The 20,209-nt window shown below is 41.5% G+C and overlaps 1 protein-coding gene across 1 annotated transcript in view; it reads left to right on the forward strand.

The window, feature by feature from the left end:
- The window catches only part of hcn1 (hyperpolarization activated cyclic nucleotide gated potassium channel 1), a 295,539-nt gene that overhangs the window by 254,674 nt on the left and 20,656 nt on the right, over positions 1-20,209 (forward strand). Inside the window, exon 7 of the mRNA XM_033030982.1 lies at positions 4,852-5,016. Coding sequence (XP_032886873.1) covers positions 4,852-5,016 — 165 coding nt within the window. The remainder of the gene's footprint in view (positions 1-4,851; positions 5,017-20,209) is intronic.

Below are 20,209 nucleotides of genomic sequence, written 5' to 3' on the forward strand. Positions count from 1 at the left end.
ATGATGCAGACATTGTTGATGAGGCCAACATCTATGGTCCATCCATTATTGATTCCTGAACTAAGTGTTAGGTCATTTATGAATCAATAACGTTGATGGGTCTGTAGTCAAATCAGGCTAGAGTCTGCTTATTTGACAATCAGAAAATCTGCAGATGCTAGAAATCTGATATAAAAGCAGTGTTTCCAGCATCTTCTGATTTTATGTGATCATGGAACTTATCCACTTGTTTGTGGATCCTGCGATAAGAAAGGTGAGGTTAAAATGATCATAAATTCTTAGGTCCATAGAAAGGCGAAGACAATTTGCATGGTGTTAAGCAGAAGGTTAAGGCGAGGAACCTTCAGAGTTTGGTATTTTGTAAGGTAACATTGAAGGCAGTCAGTTGGCTCCTCAAGCCTCTGCCAGCCCTGTGGTACAATCTAGTCAATTCCATTTCCCAGTCTTTCCCCGTGGCCCTACACATTATTTTCCCTTTTGAACAGCATTGTTCATTCTGTTGCCAGCTTCCTTATAGCCAGGGACTTCCATATAATCAGAACTCATTACTTTGAAGATATTTTCCATGTCATAAATCTGCGCTCCCTCAACCTCAAAACATCTGCTAATAAAACAACTTCATTCTAGTTAACCTACCCAAATATCTACACCAAATTTATATTCACAATATCTGAATTTCTAGCGATGGTGGGATCTAAAGCCACATCCCAGAAGAGACTAAACACTATCACTGTGCTTTTGACCATTTGACCATGCCGTCACTTAATTTCATCATCCCAGTCTTTTAGATCTGGCAAAGACGAAACTGTCCTCGTCATTTAATCTGTACAAACCCATCTCATACCAGAAAATCTCCTTAGTGACCTCTCCAAGGTCAATATATTGTTCCTGATTCTGTGTACTTCTGTGGATTGAAGATAAATTCAAAGCTTTATGTAACTATATTTTCTTTATTCGCTGATCTAATTTATGCTGGTGCAGTACTCCTGCCAATATTGCTGACAAAAGACCCCCAAGCCTATACTAACCAGCATTTGATACACAGGGACCAACTCACTGACCCCATCCAGGAGTCATGCAGTATAACCTAGTAGTGATAAGTGTAATGAGGTTGTTGTATCTTGAAATTTCCCTGGCAAAGCTAGAGGCAAACCTTTGGAGGCTGCAAACCTGACATTTATTTTAATAGTTTTTCAAATGTTTCACTGACATTTAGAAATGTTTTCTGGTTGAAGTATTTTTTTCAATTATTTAAAAAAATAAAGATAACTAAACATTTATAAAATGTATAAGTAATTCAGAAAGTTAAACATTTCTCAAGGAAAGGGTAAGTTAATCAATTGAGTCGCAGGTGCAGTTTGCAACTAAATAATCTCTTTAGTCAGTTACATACAATACAATACAATACAGTTTTATTCGTCACATTGCACATAAAGTGCAAGTGAAATGAATTTGTCAGCAGTGGTACAATGATAAAGAACACACAAACACACTATATCTGGCAATATACACATGTACATATTCATAGTGTAAATGTGTGATTGTTGTTAAATATTGGACATGAAGGTAGTCTGGATGTCTGTATTGGGTATTAGAATATGGACAAAAAGGTGCTTTCTGAACCATTTCCAATTTGTCAGCCTTGGATCAACATTCAAAGTTATAATAAAAGGTGTTCATTCATGAATAACAGGGACATGGTGTTGCTGCTGCCATCCTGCCACTTTATGGTTAAAATAACAATTTCAGCTTCCAAAATGCAAGTCATTCTTGTGCAATCCCAGGTGCAGAAAAAGGATTAGCTGTGTATTGATACTGGTAGAATTTGACAAATTGGCCAAAACCTCTCTGTTCTTCAAATTTCATTTTCACCTAAGTCAGAGGACAAGATCTGATTCAAAGAAATGGAGGTACTGTAGGTGTGTGCAGTTTACCCAGGGCTTACCTGTCTTGATTTCACATGAAAATAACATTGCACCTATTTTCACAAACATATTGTTCATATTGCATTCTGCTATCTGAGGAAATTTTGCATCACATAACACGTCTTTAAACACAGTACTCATATAATAGAACAAAAAAAATCAATAAATAATAAACACAATATTAGTGCAAAACAAATAAAACAAGTCCCTCATGCAGCCAAGACAGTTCATAGTTCAAAGTTTAGTTTGTGTTTGTTGGGAAGAAGCTGTTCCTAACCTGGAAGTTACAGTTTTCAGACTCCTAAGGGCAGGATTGAAATAAAAGCATGGGCAGGCTGCTGTGCATCCTTGATGATGTTCCCAAGATCCTTCTGTACATTAATACTCCTCAAGATACTGACAATTTATAATAGATTTCCTCTTGCCGTTGACCTCCCGAAAATGCATCACCTCACACGATGCAGGAATCACTGCTACCCAGTCAATCACACCCTACGTGATGGGTTTGAGATCTTTTCTCTCTTTACATCAGACAGGTAAAAGCTATGCTGACTCATTAAAAGCTATGTCATCAATGTCTGCCTTTGTCAAGAAGCAGTTATGATGATGCGAAGTGGAGCATTTGATATGGGACCTTTGTTTTCCAATTATTAAGTGCAAATCTCATGTTTTTAAATACCCTGGTGAATGAGTCAATGATGTGTTGGAGCTCAGCCTCTGCAGACACAAATATTGGCTGCATTCAGTAATTGAGGTTAGAGTAACCTTGGATAAGGTGAAGGGGACATGGGTTGAACAATTAACTGTGCAGGCACAGCAAACTTTTTTTTTAAAACAAATATACAATAGCATTAATTAGAGAGAGTCAGCGTGGAAACAGGCCCTTCAGCCCAACTTGCCCAAGCTGACCAACATGTCCCATCCACACTAGTCCCACCTGCTTGCGTTTCGCCCATATTCCTTGAATCCTATCCTGTCCATGTTTATATAACTAAAAGTCTCATCTTGACCACTTCCTGTCTGTGCTGTATATTGATTTTAGAAAAAAACGCTGCTATATATCATTATGATTTTTGGCCATTTTACTCACAGCCCTGAGCATTTTTTCCGATTAATAAAAAAGAAAAAAGTTATGAGTGTTTAAAAAATCTTGAGATCAGCTGATTGGTCCTCTCACCTGTCAATCTCCATGATGAAGGTAACGCCCCTTCCGGGGCAGGGGGGGGGGGGGGGGCAGGAGTATAAAGCACAAATTGTATGAAATTGCATTTGAATTTGGTGGCCTGCACTCTGCTTGAAATGGTATGAAATTGCATTTGGATTTGGTGGCCTGCACACTGCTTGAAATGGTATGAAATTGCATTTGGTTTTGGTGGCATGCACTCTGCTTGAAATGGTATTTCAAGGAATAGCCATGAGTGAACTGCCAGCACACCAGCCCTGAGTGACTGAACTGCCAGCACACCAGCCCTGAGTGACTGAACTGCCAGCCCAAGAATCCATTCGGCCCACAATGTCCATACTAACCCTCTGGAAACCAGTCCCTTTGGCCCACAACACCTATACTAGCACTCCAGAATGCCCCCCCCCCCTCCTCCCACTGGCCACCAATATTGTAATTGGTGGAGAGGTGGAATATTGCATTGGAGGACCAGCCCTCCCTTGTGAACATGGGACACAACAGGTCCCACTTAGTCTAGTATCTATCTAAATGTTTCTTAACTGTTGTGCCTGCCTCAACTGCATTCTCTGGCAGCTCATTCCATACACCTACCACCCTTTGTGTACAAACTTTGCCCATCAGTTTCCTATCAAATCTATCCCCCCCCCCCCCTTACCTTAAGCCTGGTTCTCGATTCCCCCTACTCTGGGTAAAATATTCTCTACCCCATCTAATCCTCTCAAGACCTTGAGTAGTGAATGATCACAATACTTGAGGAAATATATACCTACAATGGGGTCAGTTTACTGTGGAAAAACTAGGTTGATTCCTGGAAGAGGAAGTTTGTCCTATGATACAAGATTTACCTATACTTAATAGGTTTATCTCATTGATAATACCAGGTGGTGAGAAGGGTTGACAGAGTGGATTTTGAAGAGTTTTTATCCTCAGAATGAGGATCAAGAATTGGGGACAGAATCTCAGGTAGGGATGTAGGACTGAAACAAAGAAAGATTTAGTTACACAATGGGTTGCAGACTTTGGATTTCTCTTCCTCAGAGGACTACGGGCATACAGCTTTGAAGTGTGTTAAAGATTATTCGATGTTTCTGTTCTCAGGGAAATTGAAGTATTGTACAGAAAACCGTTGATATAGGATTAGGTAGTATCTGGACGACAGAGCAGGCATATGGGACCATCAGTCTGAAGAAGGGTCTCGACCCGAAACGTCACCCATTCCTTCCTTCCAGCGATGCTGCCTGTCCCGCTGAATTACTTGAGCATTTTGTGTCTACCTTCGATTTAAACCAGCATCTGCAGTTCTTTCCTGGTCATATGGGACCGGTGCCTACTTCTGTTTCTCTTTCCATTTCTGATACAAGAGTTAGTGAGCCATTTGAGATTTGAGGTGTCACTGCCAAGTTTCAACATGCCTGTATTTGACATTCAACATATACATTTTCCATCAAGGACTCGGTTAGTGATCGGATGTGTGAACATTAGATAACATTTCTCTGGATAATCTGAGACATTGAGACCAATTACAGCAACCCAGCCTTGCCACGAAATAGGCCAGGCAACTATCATTGTGAAGCTTCCTTAAAGCGTGCAAAATTTATAGAAATACTGGCTCAGAAATGTTTCATGTCTTGATTCTTCAGATTAGCTTCTTGCAGTGACGTTGAATTGAAAACATGATCTGTGTCTGCTCCTGAGTGATTCAGTCTGTGTTACTAAATTTTATTTTCTCTCGTGCCTCTTTAGAAATATGCTTGCTAACAAAAGGTCGGCGTACGGCCAGTGTGAAAGCTGACACCTACTGTCGACTGTACTCCCTCTCCGTGGATCATTTCAACGAAGTGCTGGAGCAGTACCCAATGATGCGAAGAGCATTTGAAACTGTGGCAATCGACAGACTGAACAGAATTGGTAGGTTCATTGAATTTGCAATGTTATTCCACGAACTGCATCTGTATATTACCTGCCACATTGTACCCTGTACAAATCAGCCAAAATAAAGATAACTATAGAAAAGCTCCTCACCTCTTTATTCACACCATATTTTAGCACTGTAAACAACAAACAGCATAAATAACTGTGCTGCAAATGAAGAAAGAGCAGAATGTAATTGGTTGAACAATGGCAAAATAAAATTATTTAAAGAATGTAGGATCATCAGAGGAGACACGGCAATGAGGAATGAGTAAACAATTTAAAAAGCTGAACTGTTACTGAAAACACGAAAAGAAACAAATATCTGAGACTATTTAATAGGACTGTGTGAATTACTATAACTTGGATATGGGAAGATAACAGTGATTTAAGTTATAAAATTACTTTTAATATATAATGGCTAATTGAAAATGCTGTTATAACCTTGTTTGCCTATATGGAAACAGAGAAACATAGAAAATAGGTGCAGGAGGAGGCAATTTGGACCCTCGAGCCCACACCGCCATTCGTTGTGATCATGGCTGATCATCCACAATCAGTAACCCGTGCCTGCATTCTCCCCATATCCCTTGATTCTGCTAGCCCCTAGAGCTCTATCTAACTCTCTCTTAAATTCATCCAGTGAATTGGCCTCTACTGCCTTCTGTGGCAGAGAATTCCACAAATTCACAACTCTCTGGGTGAAAAGGTTTTTTCTCGTCTCAGTTTTAAATGGCCTCCCCTTTATTCTTAGACTGTGGCCCTTGGTTCTGGACTCCCCAACATTGGGAACATTTTTCCTGCATCTAGCTTGTCCAGTCCTTTTATAATTTTATTCGTTTCTAAAAGGTACCTTTTCATCCTTCTAAACTCCAGTGAATACAAGCCCAGATTTTCAAATCTTTCCTCAAAAGACAGTCCTGCCATCCCGGGGATTAACCTTGTGAACCTACGCTGCACTGCCTCAATAGCAAGGATGTCCTTCCTCAAATTAGGAGACCAAAACTGCACACAATACTCCAGATGTGGTCTCACCAGGGCCTCGTACAACTGCAGAAGAACCTCTTTACTGCTATACTCAAATCCTCTCGTTATGAAGGCCAACATTCCATTAGCTGTTAACCTAGATGCTTTTAATAATTTTACTTAAACATTTGGGTTGTTCATACCAATTCTATCCTTTTAAGTAAAAACAGAAGATGTTAGAAACACTTGGCAGATCAGGTAACCTCTGTGAAAGGAGAAACAATTAACATTCAGATCATCCTGAAACATTATCCCTGTTTGCCTATCCACAGATGCTGCCTGACCTGCTAAGTGTTTTCAGCATTTTGTTTTTATTTAAGATTTCCAGCATGTACCTTTTTAATATTTTTTCACATTTACTGTCCATCTAAGTATATTTTCTCCATTTTCTGCAGTGTTTATTGCTGTTCCTCAAGTGCTAAAACCTGGTGTGAGCGGAGTGCATTTTAAGAACAGAAATGTACCTCCTCTAGACATCTGTAGGTTCCTTGATATTCTATCTCAAAGTAAATTGTGGGGACATCTATTTGGAATATATGCAGTTTCAACCCACACAGGAGGTTTATAGGCATTGTGCCGATTAATAACATTTATTTTCATATTGTGGATGGGAACATGGCAGTGAACAGCATGGTGATGGTGAAACACATACATATGGTACAACAGCAGTTTGCTGAGTGTGGTTGAGGAGCGAGAAAACCTGTCATGAATCAGCACAATGTTGATTATGTTCTCAGAAACACAATGGTGTTTTTTTTGGGAGAAGCTTTTTATTTCCTGTTTGGTAATTGTGATCCTCTGCTTCTCTGTTTGTTGGCTGTGCACAAATTTCAGAGATGGTTAGTATGGAAATTGATATTTGTGAGATGTTTGTTACCATTTTCCTTCTGGCAGCTAGTTACTCTATCTCATGTGTTTCCATGAGAAAGCCAACCACAGGCTACCACTTTCCAGCTCATACATCAAATACATTTCTCTGGATAGAAGAACTGATGGAATTGATAGCCTAAAATATCATTCTGTAAATCCTATACCTTCTGGATGACACCCAATCAGAAGCACTTAGTCTTAAACATCAACCCTTTACACAAAAATCCTGCATTAAAATATAATAAAGGATGCCCAACAATTTTTCCTATGTTTCTAAATCAAGCTCTATGTTTCTAAATCAAGCTCTATGTTTCTAAGCTCCTACCTAAACCCAACACCACTATTCCTGACTCTCACTCTTCCTTATATCTTAATCCCAGGAGTTTTCTATCTGAATTGACTGCTGAATTTGGTATCGGTTGTTTTTATTCCATACCTCCTTACTTGCTTCTCTTTCTCGACAATTTGAATAGAAATTAAATCATATGTCAGTCAGTCATTGGAAATAAGTTGATCAAAATGACTTGAAATGCAAAGCAAGCAATGAATGTATAATACAATAGATAGCCAGTCCAGCAAAGCCCTTTTTGTACTCGGGACAAGATTGAATGTTCCACTAATATTTCCAGCATTTGGGTCTGAGTATTTAACCACTTAATAAGCTTCAGTATTGCTTTATAGTTTATGTGGTTTATAGTTTACAGTTTAGAGAAGTAGGTCCCCATGTAAGGAAATTGCTCACAGGTTCTGATAGTGATTCTTCTGAAGATGCAGGTACAGCAGGCAGTGTAGAAAGTAAATGGCATGTTGGCCTTCATAACGAGAGGATTTGAGTATAGGAGTAAAGAGGTCCTTCTACTGTTGTACAGGGCCCTGGTGAGACCACATCTGGAGTATTGTGTGCAGTTTTGGTCTCCTAATTTGAGGAAGGACATCCTTGCTAATGAGGCAGTGCAGCGTAGGTTCACGAGGTTAATCCCCGGGATGGCGGGACTGTCATATGAGGAGAGATTGGAAAGTCTGGGCTTGTATTCATTGGAATTTAGAAGGATGAGAGGGTATCTTATGGAAACATATAAAATTATAAAAGGACTGGACAAGCTAGATGCAGGAAAAAAATTCCCAATATTGGGGGAGTCCAGAACCAGTGGCCACAGTCTAAGAATAAAGGGAAGGTTATTTAAAAATGAGATGAGTTTAAAAGAAAGTTAGATAGAGCTCTAGGGGCTAGTGGAATCAAGGGATATGGGGAGAAGGCAGGCACAGATTACTGATTGTGGGTGATCAGCCATGATCACAATGAAGCCTGCAAATGGTTTCCTCCTACACCTATTTTATATGTTTCTATGTTTCTATGATGCAGTGATAGGCTGAAAGGTGACACTTTTATGCACAGGGGCACATTCCATTAAAATAACTTATTCTCAGTAAAGTGATTGGGTAGACAGGGGCACTTCTGCTGAAAGAAATCCAAAGTGTACCCATCTGTCCCTTTGTTAGCTGCTAATGTCCCCTCAAAAGATGGCATTGGATAGTCAATTATCCTTGTAATCTGTATAGATTTCAGGTCCAAACAAACCTGATCAATAAAAAATGGAAAAATCATTTGACTTCCTTTAATTAATCCACTGAGGTGGACTATATTTTCCTCAACATTCAATAATATTCCAGTCTCAACGTTCATTCTATGTATGGATCAGGCATTCTGTGGATAGGTACGAGACTACAGAATCTGCAATCTAGAGCAAAAAGCAAACAGCTTGAGAATCGCCACACATGAGGAGGCAGAGAGGAGGTCCACATTTTGCGTCGAGACCTTGCATCTCTCATGCACTTCATTTAGTTATTCAGTTGATTACCTGAGGGTGAATTTACCGATATCCAGATGAAATTTGTTTTTTGATAGTCTTAATTTTATTCTTAAGTTATCGTATGCACGTATGGTGAGGCATAGGTACATATCTTGCTTGCAGCAGCTTCACAGGCATATAGACTCAGACCTCATAAAACCCTAAATCATATGTAAATTATACATAAGTTATACAAATTCTACAAGAAAAGAAAAAGGCTGATATTAGTGCAAAACATCGAAAACATTTCCAAGGTTTAATATAAAACCATTTTCAGCTTCTAATGGTCTTAGCTTACTTACTATATATATTTTTACTTTTAAGAATGCATGTGTCCCTTTTTATGAAGCAAAACTAATTTAACTCTTCCAATGTACTCCCAAACACCACTCCTTTGCTGCTGGGATTAACTATGTTGGTTTTGCCTGAGAACTTTGTTCCGAGTCTAAATATTTTGCCAGTTTCTCTGTGATATACTTGAGAATTCAGTTTATTGATTTCTAGTTCCTCTTCTCATTTAGAGACTTGAGCAAGAAAGATAACTTCTGCCACCATTGTTTCTTCATTAAGTACATTTTGTTCTACTTGTCCCAAGTGATTTTAATTTGCTTTTATTCTCGCCTCTCATTTAATTTCTTAACTCATTCTCTTCCTTTACTCTGCTTATTCAGAACTAACTGGCCTTCTTGATTTCACATCTTCCGCTTCTCTATCTGCTGCATTCATGACGCCTCTTACTACAGAGGCTGAGGGGTTGACACTATATACTGGGAACTTTTCATTCTCTTGAGCTCTGTAAGACCAGGAGAACCTTGGAGAACCCAGTCAGTAGGATATTGTTTTAAAGAATATTAGTAATGGGTCCTGATCTCCATTTTCTGTGATGGGAGGAGTGAGATTCTCCTACTTGATTAGCTTCCTCTGGGATCCTCAGTAATACATTCAGCCCTGCTGTAAGTCCACTCCTGCAGGTCCCAACTGCGTGAACATTGGCATTGTTGGTGGCAGAATGCTGCAATGGACGCATTCCCAATGCATTTGTCAGCGTGGCATGCCTATACATGGTTTCAACCCTGGTAAATTACTGTACTACCTGTGACCATCCACCAGGTTCAAATGAAATGGAAAACATTCTGACTTGCAAATCTCATCTGTCAGTTGATACAAGTTCAATATGTAACTGCAGTTCTTCTTCCTTGTGCTTCCAAGCTGAGGTGAGTCTACTTTGATTTCTCAAATTTCTAAAAGCTTTTCCGTTCCATAGCTTCAGCCTTCTGGCCTTTTCACTCTGCTTATTGCAACCTGTCCCTTTTCTTAACTGGACCATATACATCTGTTGCCTTTAGCAATTATATTTAGATGCTTCCTGCATCCAAAATACAACAAATTTCTCCGTTTTCATGCTCTGTAGTGAATAAAACATTGCTGTGTTCACTTCAGCAATGCCCCAGACTCGGTGAATTGCAAGCTGTTTCTTTCAACCTTCTCTTTGACTCTATGTAGAACCACTGAGATTCCAATACTGTTGCCTCCCTTGGTCTGTCTTTGGGAAGGAGAAACAAGAAAACTTGTTCGACAATCTGACTACTGGTGCTACACATAGGACTACGAAATGCTGATTTTTGCTAAATCACTCAGCTTTATGAGCTTTAGCTCGTTGCAGTGAATCCACCTCCATAGAATAAACATACACAGGGAAGGCACATGGAAGTGGAATAAGAGCTTATTTAAATGGGATGAAGAATTATTCATGGCTTCACCGTGTGTCTCGGATATTTCCGTAGTTTAGGATGTTTGGTGGTCATGGTCTGAGTTAGAGTTCAATTGTACTACTATAGGAAAGGTAAACAAAACCTGACCCATGATAAAGGCCTTAGATCCAATCCTAGAATCCCTGAGATGGGCTTCAGGACGGACCATCTTTAATGTGAGAAATGCACATTCCAATATGACAGTGACATATTCAGAGGGGGGGGGGGGGGGCAGACTAGATCAAATATGTAGTGTGTAGTCCTTTTGTTTGTCTTCTCCCTTTGCCTTAAAGCTCTTTGCTGAAGACTAGATAATTTCTGCAAGGTATTAAGTTGCAGTTATTTTGTGCAATAGGCTCAAGGTTATCCCAATGAAACAGCATCCCAAGGATGTTAAGGCTACTGCAATAAGTTCATCGTCACCTAGGGTTGTCATCAAAAGAAACAAGATCCTTCTAATGTCAACTAGCCTGCTAATGTCCATTTGCGTGGGAACCTTGCTATCCCTTAGACAATTTGCCAGCTATCCTATACTATATCAGTGATTCAAGTGCTCGCACAGCAATGAGGCATGTACAACTAACCTAATGCGGCCCACAGCTGAAAAACAAATGAAGCCATGTTTGTGCAGTGGAAGCCTATTAGATTTGCTAATTTTATTCCAGTAAAAAAGAATGGATTCTGAAGAGCAACAGCATTTTTCTTTCCAATTGCCAAAAAAAAATCCAAGAACCACTCTGACAGCTTGTTCACTTACCCAAAGATGTCACTGCAAATCTGTCTTTGCGACCTTTTAACAGTGTAGAATCAATGACAGGCGTCATCTGCCACATCACTCCTTCGAGACGATGAGAACATTTCACAAGTCAAAGTGGATAGTAACAAGTTGATTGTCAAAAGCGGATCTGCAAATCAACAATTTTCAGATTTCAAAATATCTCCTCAAGAAGACAATGTGTATAAGAGGTATGACAACTAACAAACTAAAACTGAACTGAAACTTAAAATGATAAGCACTCATAGGGAAATGCAAAAGGAGAGTGGAATGGCTAAAGACTTACTTTATCTGAAAAGCTATCAGTTCATATAAAAAAATCAGTAAATAATTTTACGAGTGTGTAGAAGGAAAGTGAATAGATAACTGAGTGTAATATCACTCAGGGATGGGGAAATAAATCTGATTGTGGAGAATGACAAAGTGGGATGTTAACTAAATGTTATTCATGAGTATTTGCAAATGGTGGTGGAAATGAGAACACAGCAGCTGGAGATCAACAGCGATTGCATTTTAAAAAGTATTATTTGCCTCTAAATCAATCAATTAATCAATCGATTTTATTAATCACATACACATATAAGTGCAGTGAAATGAATTTGCCAGCAGCGGTACAATCAAAAAAGAACACACAAAATTTGCAATAAAATTTAACACCAACATCCACCACAGCATTCTGCACTGTGCTGGAAGGCACAAAGTATAGCCAGTTCTCCCACATTGTTCACCCGTGGTCGGGTTCATAAACCTCCGTAGTCGCCAGACGGCCCAATATACAGGCCCACTCGTCGTTGAAATTCCAACATCGGGACGGTCAAACACACTCCGCGGCTTGCGGGTCCCGAATCGGCGCTTTCCAACCGGAGACCGTGGCTTCAGGATGTTGTAGGCTGCAGGCCGGCGGTCGGAGCTTTTCTCTGGCTGTCCCCGGCGAAGGGACCCAGGCTCCAGATGGTAATCCCACGTCGGGTAAAAGCTCCGCAGACCGTGGCTTCAGGAAGTTATAGGCCGTGGGCCGACAAACAGAACTCTTCTCCGGATAATAAACCCACGCCACACCCGCGGCTAGAAGTTCCGCAGACCACAGTCCCATGATGTCAATGATGTGCAAGTTCATTCTTTTCAATGTAGGTGTATGGGTGAACAAGGTGGAAAGAATGAAATGGAGTAAAAAGATTTGGTTCTGAACAAAATACCTGGACTCGGGGTAGAATAGTCATCATGTAATGTGGGGACCCCCTCTGGACTGACAAAAGTAATGAAATTAAGCATTAGGGGAAGAGAAGGAAAAACAAGGCTCATTCTATTTGTAGGTAAACTCAGCATAATTTTAACTTTTACTAATCAGATAGTGAGGGTTAACATTGGACCATCCCTGTCTGTTATACATATTACTTGATCATACTTTCCTTGTTATTTCAATGCAAAAACAAAAATCAGGTAAGACATTTAATAATTTGCCAAGCTAATGTTGTCCATTCAAGATTAAAGGTATGATCAATTTCTGACAAGAATTACATCAAATTAAGTGCTGGGAATATATACTCAAGCACTAAAGTATCTTTGTGATTAGTTGCGGACATCAAAGTACATTTGCCAAAGTGAATAGGAATACCAAAAAATTCACGGAGATAATGTAATGTATTATATTGTACCCAGACAGGCAATTGAGTCATAGTGTCATAGAGCATGGAAACTGGCCCTTTGGCCCAACCCGTCCATGCCAACTAAGATGTTCCATTTAAACTAGCCCTATTTGTCTGCATTTGGCCCACATCCAAGTAAACCTTTCCTATCTATACACCTGTGCAAATGTCCTTTATATATTGTAATAGTACCTGCATTAGCTGCCTCCTCTGGCAGCTGGTTCCATATACCTATCACCCTCTGATTGAAAAAGTTGCCCTTCAGGTTCCTATTATTCTTGCCCCTCTCACCTCAAACATATGTCCTCTGGTTCTTGATTCCTCTACCCTGGGTAAAAGACAGTGCATTTACACTATCTATACGCCTCATGATTTAATACACCTCGGCCTCCTACACTCCAGTCATAGCCTGCCCATCTCTCCCTATAGCTCAGGCCCTCGAGTCCTGGCAACATACTATCTCAAAAACTCTGCAACATTGACGACTGCAATGGGGCTACCTCCTGCACCATGCAAAACTCATGCACTTCATTAACTTCACTACCAATGTCCATCCTGCACTGAAATTTTCTAGGACCTTCTCCGACACCTCCCTCCCCTTTCTTGTACTCACCGCCTCCGTCATAGGAGATAGACTATTGACTGTTGTCTATTACAAACCTACTGACTCCCACAGCTAGCGGGACGACACCTCTTCCGATTTTGCCTTCTGCAAAGACTCCTACTCCCAATTCCTCCATCTATGCCGCCTCTGCGCCCAAGAGAGGTGTTCCATACTAGGATATCCGAGATGTCCTCATTCTTTAGGGAACGGGGGCTCCCCTCTTCCTTCATAGATGAGGTCCTCACACGTGTCTCCTTGATATTCCGCAGCTCCGCTCTTGCTCCCCCTCCCTCCAGTTGCAACAGGGACAGAGTCCTGCTAGTCCTCAAATTTCACCCCATCAGCTGTAGCAGGTAGTGGGAGGTCTTACCTTCCACTACCTGCAACCTCCGGCAACCACATGCAACCTCCGGCAACCACCTTCAACTAGCATCGCAACCGGCTTCGACTAAAAAATTACCGATTTTTAAAACGGCAACCTATTTTTAGTCACAGCCGGTTTTGAATTTTTTGAAATAATCGCCCGAACATAGAAGAAGCAGAAACCACTTTCGACCATTAGGGAGACTGACAAAAACCTCCAGGAACCTCCGGAAACCACACAGAAACCTTGGGTGGGGCACAAAGTCTCCAGAGGTTTGCGTTCAGGTTTCCGAAGTGGGACAGGGGCATTAGGCTGATTACAGTTCAGAGGGAAATAAAAACAAAATAAGAGACGTATAAAAGGAAATCCAAACATAATCTGTACAAATGTGAAAAGGAAAGTGTTGCATGAGGAGAGAGGCTGGGGTGCAGTGACCCAATAAGAAATCTGCAATATAAAAAGACTGCGTAGGCTGGGTCTTTTCTCCTCGAGGTTGAGGTGTGTCATTACAGAGATAATTAAAATGGTGAGAGGCATAAATAAGGTGAACAACCAGAGGAGTCAAAACGTAGAAGGCACGGGTTAAGGGGATTTAAAAGGGACTGAGAGACAACTTTAGTGCGTATATGGGCAAACTGCCAGAGGAAGCAATGGATAAAATTACGATATTTAAAGAACAATTACACAGGAACATGAATAGAAAAGGTTGGGAGGGATATGGACCAAACACAGGAAAATAGAACCAGCTCAGTTGTCATGTCGAGTGGGTCTGAAGGAACTGTTTCCATGTTATATAGTTCTATAACGATGCAATTCCATTACATGTACTTTACATCAGCAAAGGAAGATAAATCCAATAATTACTTCACATCTGACGTGGCAAAGTTCTAAAAATAATAATCAGGAACAAAGTTAGCAGTCACTTAGACAGTATAGATTGATCAGAGAGAGACTACATTGAATTAGTTAGGTATGATGTCAATGATAATATATTATAGATGAAGGAAGAAGGATAATGATGGAAATGTGGTTAGTGTGCTAGATACTAACTTCCAAAAGGTGTTTTAGAAGGTGCATGTAACTGTCTTGTCATCAGGATGGAAGGTCATGAGACAAAAATGAATGCAGCAGCATGAAGAGAAAATTGGAGAGATATCAAAGTGCAGAGTAATTGTGAAAGTGTTTTCCAAATGGGTGAAGGACTAAGGAACCTTTGATGATGAAAGAAATCGAGGCTTTGGTCGGAAGAAAGGAGGAGGCATAGGTCAAGTATAGAGGGCTGGGATCAGGAGGAGTATAGCGGATTGGTGAGCATGCTTATGAAGAAAACCAGAAGGGAAAAAAGGGGACACAAGGTGCTGGAGTAACTAAGCAGGGAAGACAGCATCTCTGGAGGACATGGACAGGTGACGTTTTGGGTCAAGACCCTTCTTCAGAAAGGGAGCAGAGGACAGCTCTGGCACATAAGATTAAGGTTAATCCAAAGAGATTTTGCAAGTATATTGAGGAAAAAAGGGTAACTAGAGAGATTAGGGGTATCTCCAAAATCAGAGGGGATTTTACTGCGGAGGATGGCAGGAAGACCAGGAGCATAGGAAAGTTAGTGGAGATAACATGAGGATAGTCTCTATTATAGTCAATGAGGCATTGAATGTGCAAAGACATATGAAGACAGATAAATCTCCAGAACCTGATTATATCTTTCCAAAGACACTGGGAATTTGGAGATGAAACTGCAAGAATCCTGTCTGAGATGTGTCATATCATGTTAGACATCAGTGAAGTGGCCGTTTGGGTGGTGTTCAGGAGCGTTTTCTTAAACAGTATGTAGAGGCCCCCACACATGAGAGGGCAATGCTGGATCTAGTATTGGGAAATTGGGAAGGGCAAGTTAATGGTGTTTGTGGAGGAGCCTTTTGGGACCAATGACCACAGTTAGATTAGGTTTAAGATATTTATGGATCGGGATGGAGAGGGTCCACGTGCTAAAATGTTCAACTGGGGTAAGGCCAACTTTGAGGGTCTGAGGGAAGGCCTTGCTCAAATTGATTTGAACAACTTATTTGAGGGGAAAAGAACATCGGCCAAGTGGGATGTTTTTAAAAGTCTGCTGACGAAAGCTCAGGATATGTACGTCCCTGTTAGAGTGAGGGGCAAGGCAGGTAAACAAAACGAAGCTTGGCTGACGAAGGAAATTGAGGCATTGGTCAAAAACAAGAAGGATGCATGGGACAGGTGTAGGCAGCTGGGATCAACTGCATCCGTAGGGGAGTTTCGGGAACTAAGGTGTAAACTGAAAAAGGAGATCAGAGGGCAAAAAGGGGCCAGGTGATAACTCTGGTGGGTTCTATTTTGGACAATCCCAAAATAATTTATAAATACATATAGGGGGAAAAGGGTAACTAGAGAGAGAGTGGGACCTCTTAGGACCTCTGGGGGGAGTCACAGGAGCTGGTCAAAGTCCTCAATGAGTATTTCACCTCTGTATTTACCGAAGAGAAAGACAATAGGACGGAGGAACTTGGAGCAGTCAATGGAAGTGTCTTGAGAGCAGTCAGTGTTACCGTCAAAGAAGTACTGAAGGTACTGTTGTGTATGAAGGTAGACAAAATCCAGGGCCTGATCAGATATATCCGAGGACATTGCGGGAAACTAGAGAGGAAATCGCGGGAGCCTTGGTTGAAATTTACGAGTCATCCTTAAATACAGGAAGTGCCGGAAGACTGGAAGGAGGCAAATGGTGTGCCTCTTTTCAAGAAGGGCTGCAAGGAAAATGTTAGGAATTATAGGCCATTGAGCTTAACATCTGTAGTTGGATAGCTACTAGAGAGTATTCTGAGGGGTAGGTTATACAGGCATTTGGATGGGGCAAGGGCTGATTAGGCATAGTCAGCATGGTTTAACATTAATGAAACAGCCAAGAAAACACACCAAATGCCTCCACTTCTTGATGAGATTTGGCTTGTCTACAGATTTGACGTGTCTTAGAAACTTCTCCAGATGCACTTTCGCTGATTAGGGATAGTCAGCATGGTTTTGAACGTGGAAGATCTGATTGATTATTTTTAATATGTGACCAGAAAGGTTGATGAGGGCAGAGCTGTAGATGTTGTGTACATGGACTTCAGAAAGGCGTTCGACATGGTTACGCATAGTTGGCTGCTCTTGAAGGATAGATGGCATGGGATCCAAGGAGAGATAGCTGAATGGATAGCAAATTGGCTCCATGGAAGGAAGCAGAGTGTGATGGTGGAATGTTACTTCTCGGACCGGAGGCCTGTGATTAGTGGTGTGCCTCAGGGTTCGGTGCTGGGCCCATTACTGTTTGTCATCTACATCAATGATTTGGATGAGAACATACAGGGCAAGATTAGCAAGTTTGCTGTTGATTCAAAAGTTAGGGGTTTTGCAGATAGTGAAGATGGTTGTGAAAGATTGCAGCAGGACCTGGATCGTTTGGCCAGGTGGGCGGAGGTTGATGGCATTTAATAGAGAGAAGTGTGAGGTGTTGCATTTTGGGACGTCATACAAGGCAGGACCTACACAGTAAATGGTAGGCCTTTGGGTAGTGTTGTAGAGCGGAGGGATCTAGGAGTACAGGTGCATGGTTCCTTGAAGGACAAGTCGCAGGTAGATGAGGTGGTCAAAAAGGCTTTTGGCACTTTGGCCTTCATCATCGGAGTATTGAGTATAGAAGTTGTGAGGTCATGTTGCAGTTGTATAAGACATTGGTGAGACCGCATTTAGAATATTGTCCAGTTCTGGGCACCATGTTATAGGAAAGATATTGTAAAGCTTGAAAGAGTTCAGAAAAGATTTGCGAGGATGTTACCAGGACTAGAGGGTGTGAGCTTTAGGGAGAGATTGAGTAGGCTGGGTCTCTATTTCTTGGAGCGCAGTAGGCTGAGGGGGGATCTTATAGAGAAAAAGAAAAGATAAAAAGTGTACAAAGTCATGAGAGGAATAGATTGGGTAGATGCACAGTCTTTTGCCCAGAGTAGGGGAATCGAGGAACAGACGACATAGTTTCAAGATGAAGGGGAAAAGATTTAATAGGAATCCGAGGGGTAACTTTTTCACACGAAGGGTGGTGGGTGTATGGAATTAGCTGCCAGAGGAGGTAGTTGAGGCTTGGACTAACCCATTGTTTAAGAAACAGTTAGACAGGTACAAGGGTAGGATAGGTTTGGAGGGGTATGGACCAAGCGCAGGTAAGTGGGACTAGTGCAGCTGGGACATTGTTGGCCAGTGTGGGCAAGTTGGGCCGAAGGGCCTGTTTCCACACTGTATCACTCTGTGATTCCATGACTCTAAGGGCTGCAAAAGAGAAACCTGGAATTTGTAGACCGATAGATGTAACATTTATCATAGGAAAGTTATGGAAGAGGATTCTGAGGCATAAAATATTCATACATTTGGAAAGACAGTTTTATTAGTGATAGTCAGCATGGTGTGCATGGGAAATCATGTCTTCCGAATTTGATTCCGTATTTTGATGGGATAATAAAAGTTGTTGAGCTGGGCCATAGTCGTTGCTGAAGCCAAGGTGTTCAATAGACAATAGACAATAGGTGCAGGAGTAGGCCATTCGGCCCTTTGAGCCAGCACCGCCATTCAATGTGATCATGGCTGATCATCCCCAATCAGTACCTCGTTCCTGCCTTCTCCTCATATCCCCTGACTCCGCTATATTTAAGAACCCTATCTAGCACTCTCTTGAAAGTATCCAGAGAACCGGCCTCACCCGCCCTCTGAGGCAAAGAATTCCATAGACTCTGTGAGAAAAAGTGTTTCCTCGTCTTCATTCTAAATGGCTTACCCCTTATTCTTAAACTGTGGCCCCTGGTTCTGGGCTCCCCCAACATCGGGAACACGTTTCCTGCCTCTAGTGTGTCCAAAACCTTAACAATCTTATATATTTCAATAAGATCCCCTCTTATCCTTCTAAACTCCAGAGTGTACAAGCCCAGCCGCTCCATTCTCTCAGCATATGACAGTCCCGCCATCCCGGGAATTAACCTTGTAAACCTACGCTGCACTCCCTCAATAGCAAGAATGTCCTTCCACAAATTAGGGGATCAAAACTGCACACAATACTCCAGGTGTGGTCTCTCTAGAGCTCTGTACAACTGCAGAAGGACCTCTTTGCTCCTATACTCGACTCGTCTTGTTATAAAGGCCAACATGCCATTCGCTTTCTTCACTGCCTGCTGCACCTGAATGCATACTTTCATAGACTGATGAACAAGGACCCCCAGATCCCATTGTACTTCCCCTTTTCCCAACAACGCCATTTAGATAGTAATCTGCCTTCCTGTTTTTGACACCAAAGTGGATGACCTCACATTTATCCACATTAAACTTCATCTACCATGCATCTGCCCATTCCCCCAACCTGTCCAAGTCACCTTGCATTCTCATAGCACCCTCCTCACAGTTCACACTGCCACCCAGCTTTGTGTCGTCTGCAAATTTGCTAATGTTACTTTGAATCCCTTCATCCAAATCATTGATGTATATTGTAAATAGCTGCAGTCCCAGCACCGAGCCTTGCGGTACCCCACAAGTCACTGCCTGCCATTCTGAAAGGGACCCGTTAATCCCTACTCTTTGTTTCCTGTCTGCCAACCAATTTTTTGTCCATGTCAGCACTCTACCCTCAATACCATGTGCCCTAATTTTGCCCACTAATCTCCTATGTGGGACCTTATCTAATGTTTTCTGAAAGTCCAGGTACACTACATCCACCAGCTCTCCCTTGTTCATTTTCCTAGTTACATCCTCAAAAAACTCCAGAAGATTAGTTAAGCATGATTTCCCCTTCGTAAATCCACGCTGACTCGGACCGATCCTGTTATTGCTTTCCAAATCTGCGGCTATTTCGTCTTTAATAATTGACTCCAGCACCTTCCCCACCACCGATGTCAGGCTAACTGGTTTATAATTCCCTGTTTTCTCTCTCCCGCCTTTCTTAAAAAGTGGGATAACATTAGCTACCCTCCAATCCAAAGAAACTGATCCTGAGTCTATAGAACATTGGAAAATTATCTCCAATGCATCCACGATTTCTAGAGCCACTTCCTTAAGTACCCTGGGATGCAGACCATCAGGCCCTGGGGATTTATCAGCTTTCAGTCCCATCAGTCCACCCAACACCATTTCCTGCCTAATGTGGATTTCCTTCAGTTCCACCGTCGCCCCAGATCCTCTGGCCACTACTATATCAGGAAGATTGTTTGTGTCCTCTTTAGTGAAGACAGATCCAAAGTACCTGTTCAACTCATCTGCCATTTCCTTGTTCCCC

This window comes from Amblyraja radiata, chromosome 1, assembly GCF_010909765.2.
Source record: "Amblyraja radiata isolate CabotCenter1 chromosome 1, sAmbRad1.1.pri, whole genome shotgun sequence".
Lineage (NCBI taxonomy): Eukaryota > Metazoa > Chordata > Chondrichthyes > Rajiformes > Rajidae > Amblyraja > Amblyraja radiata.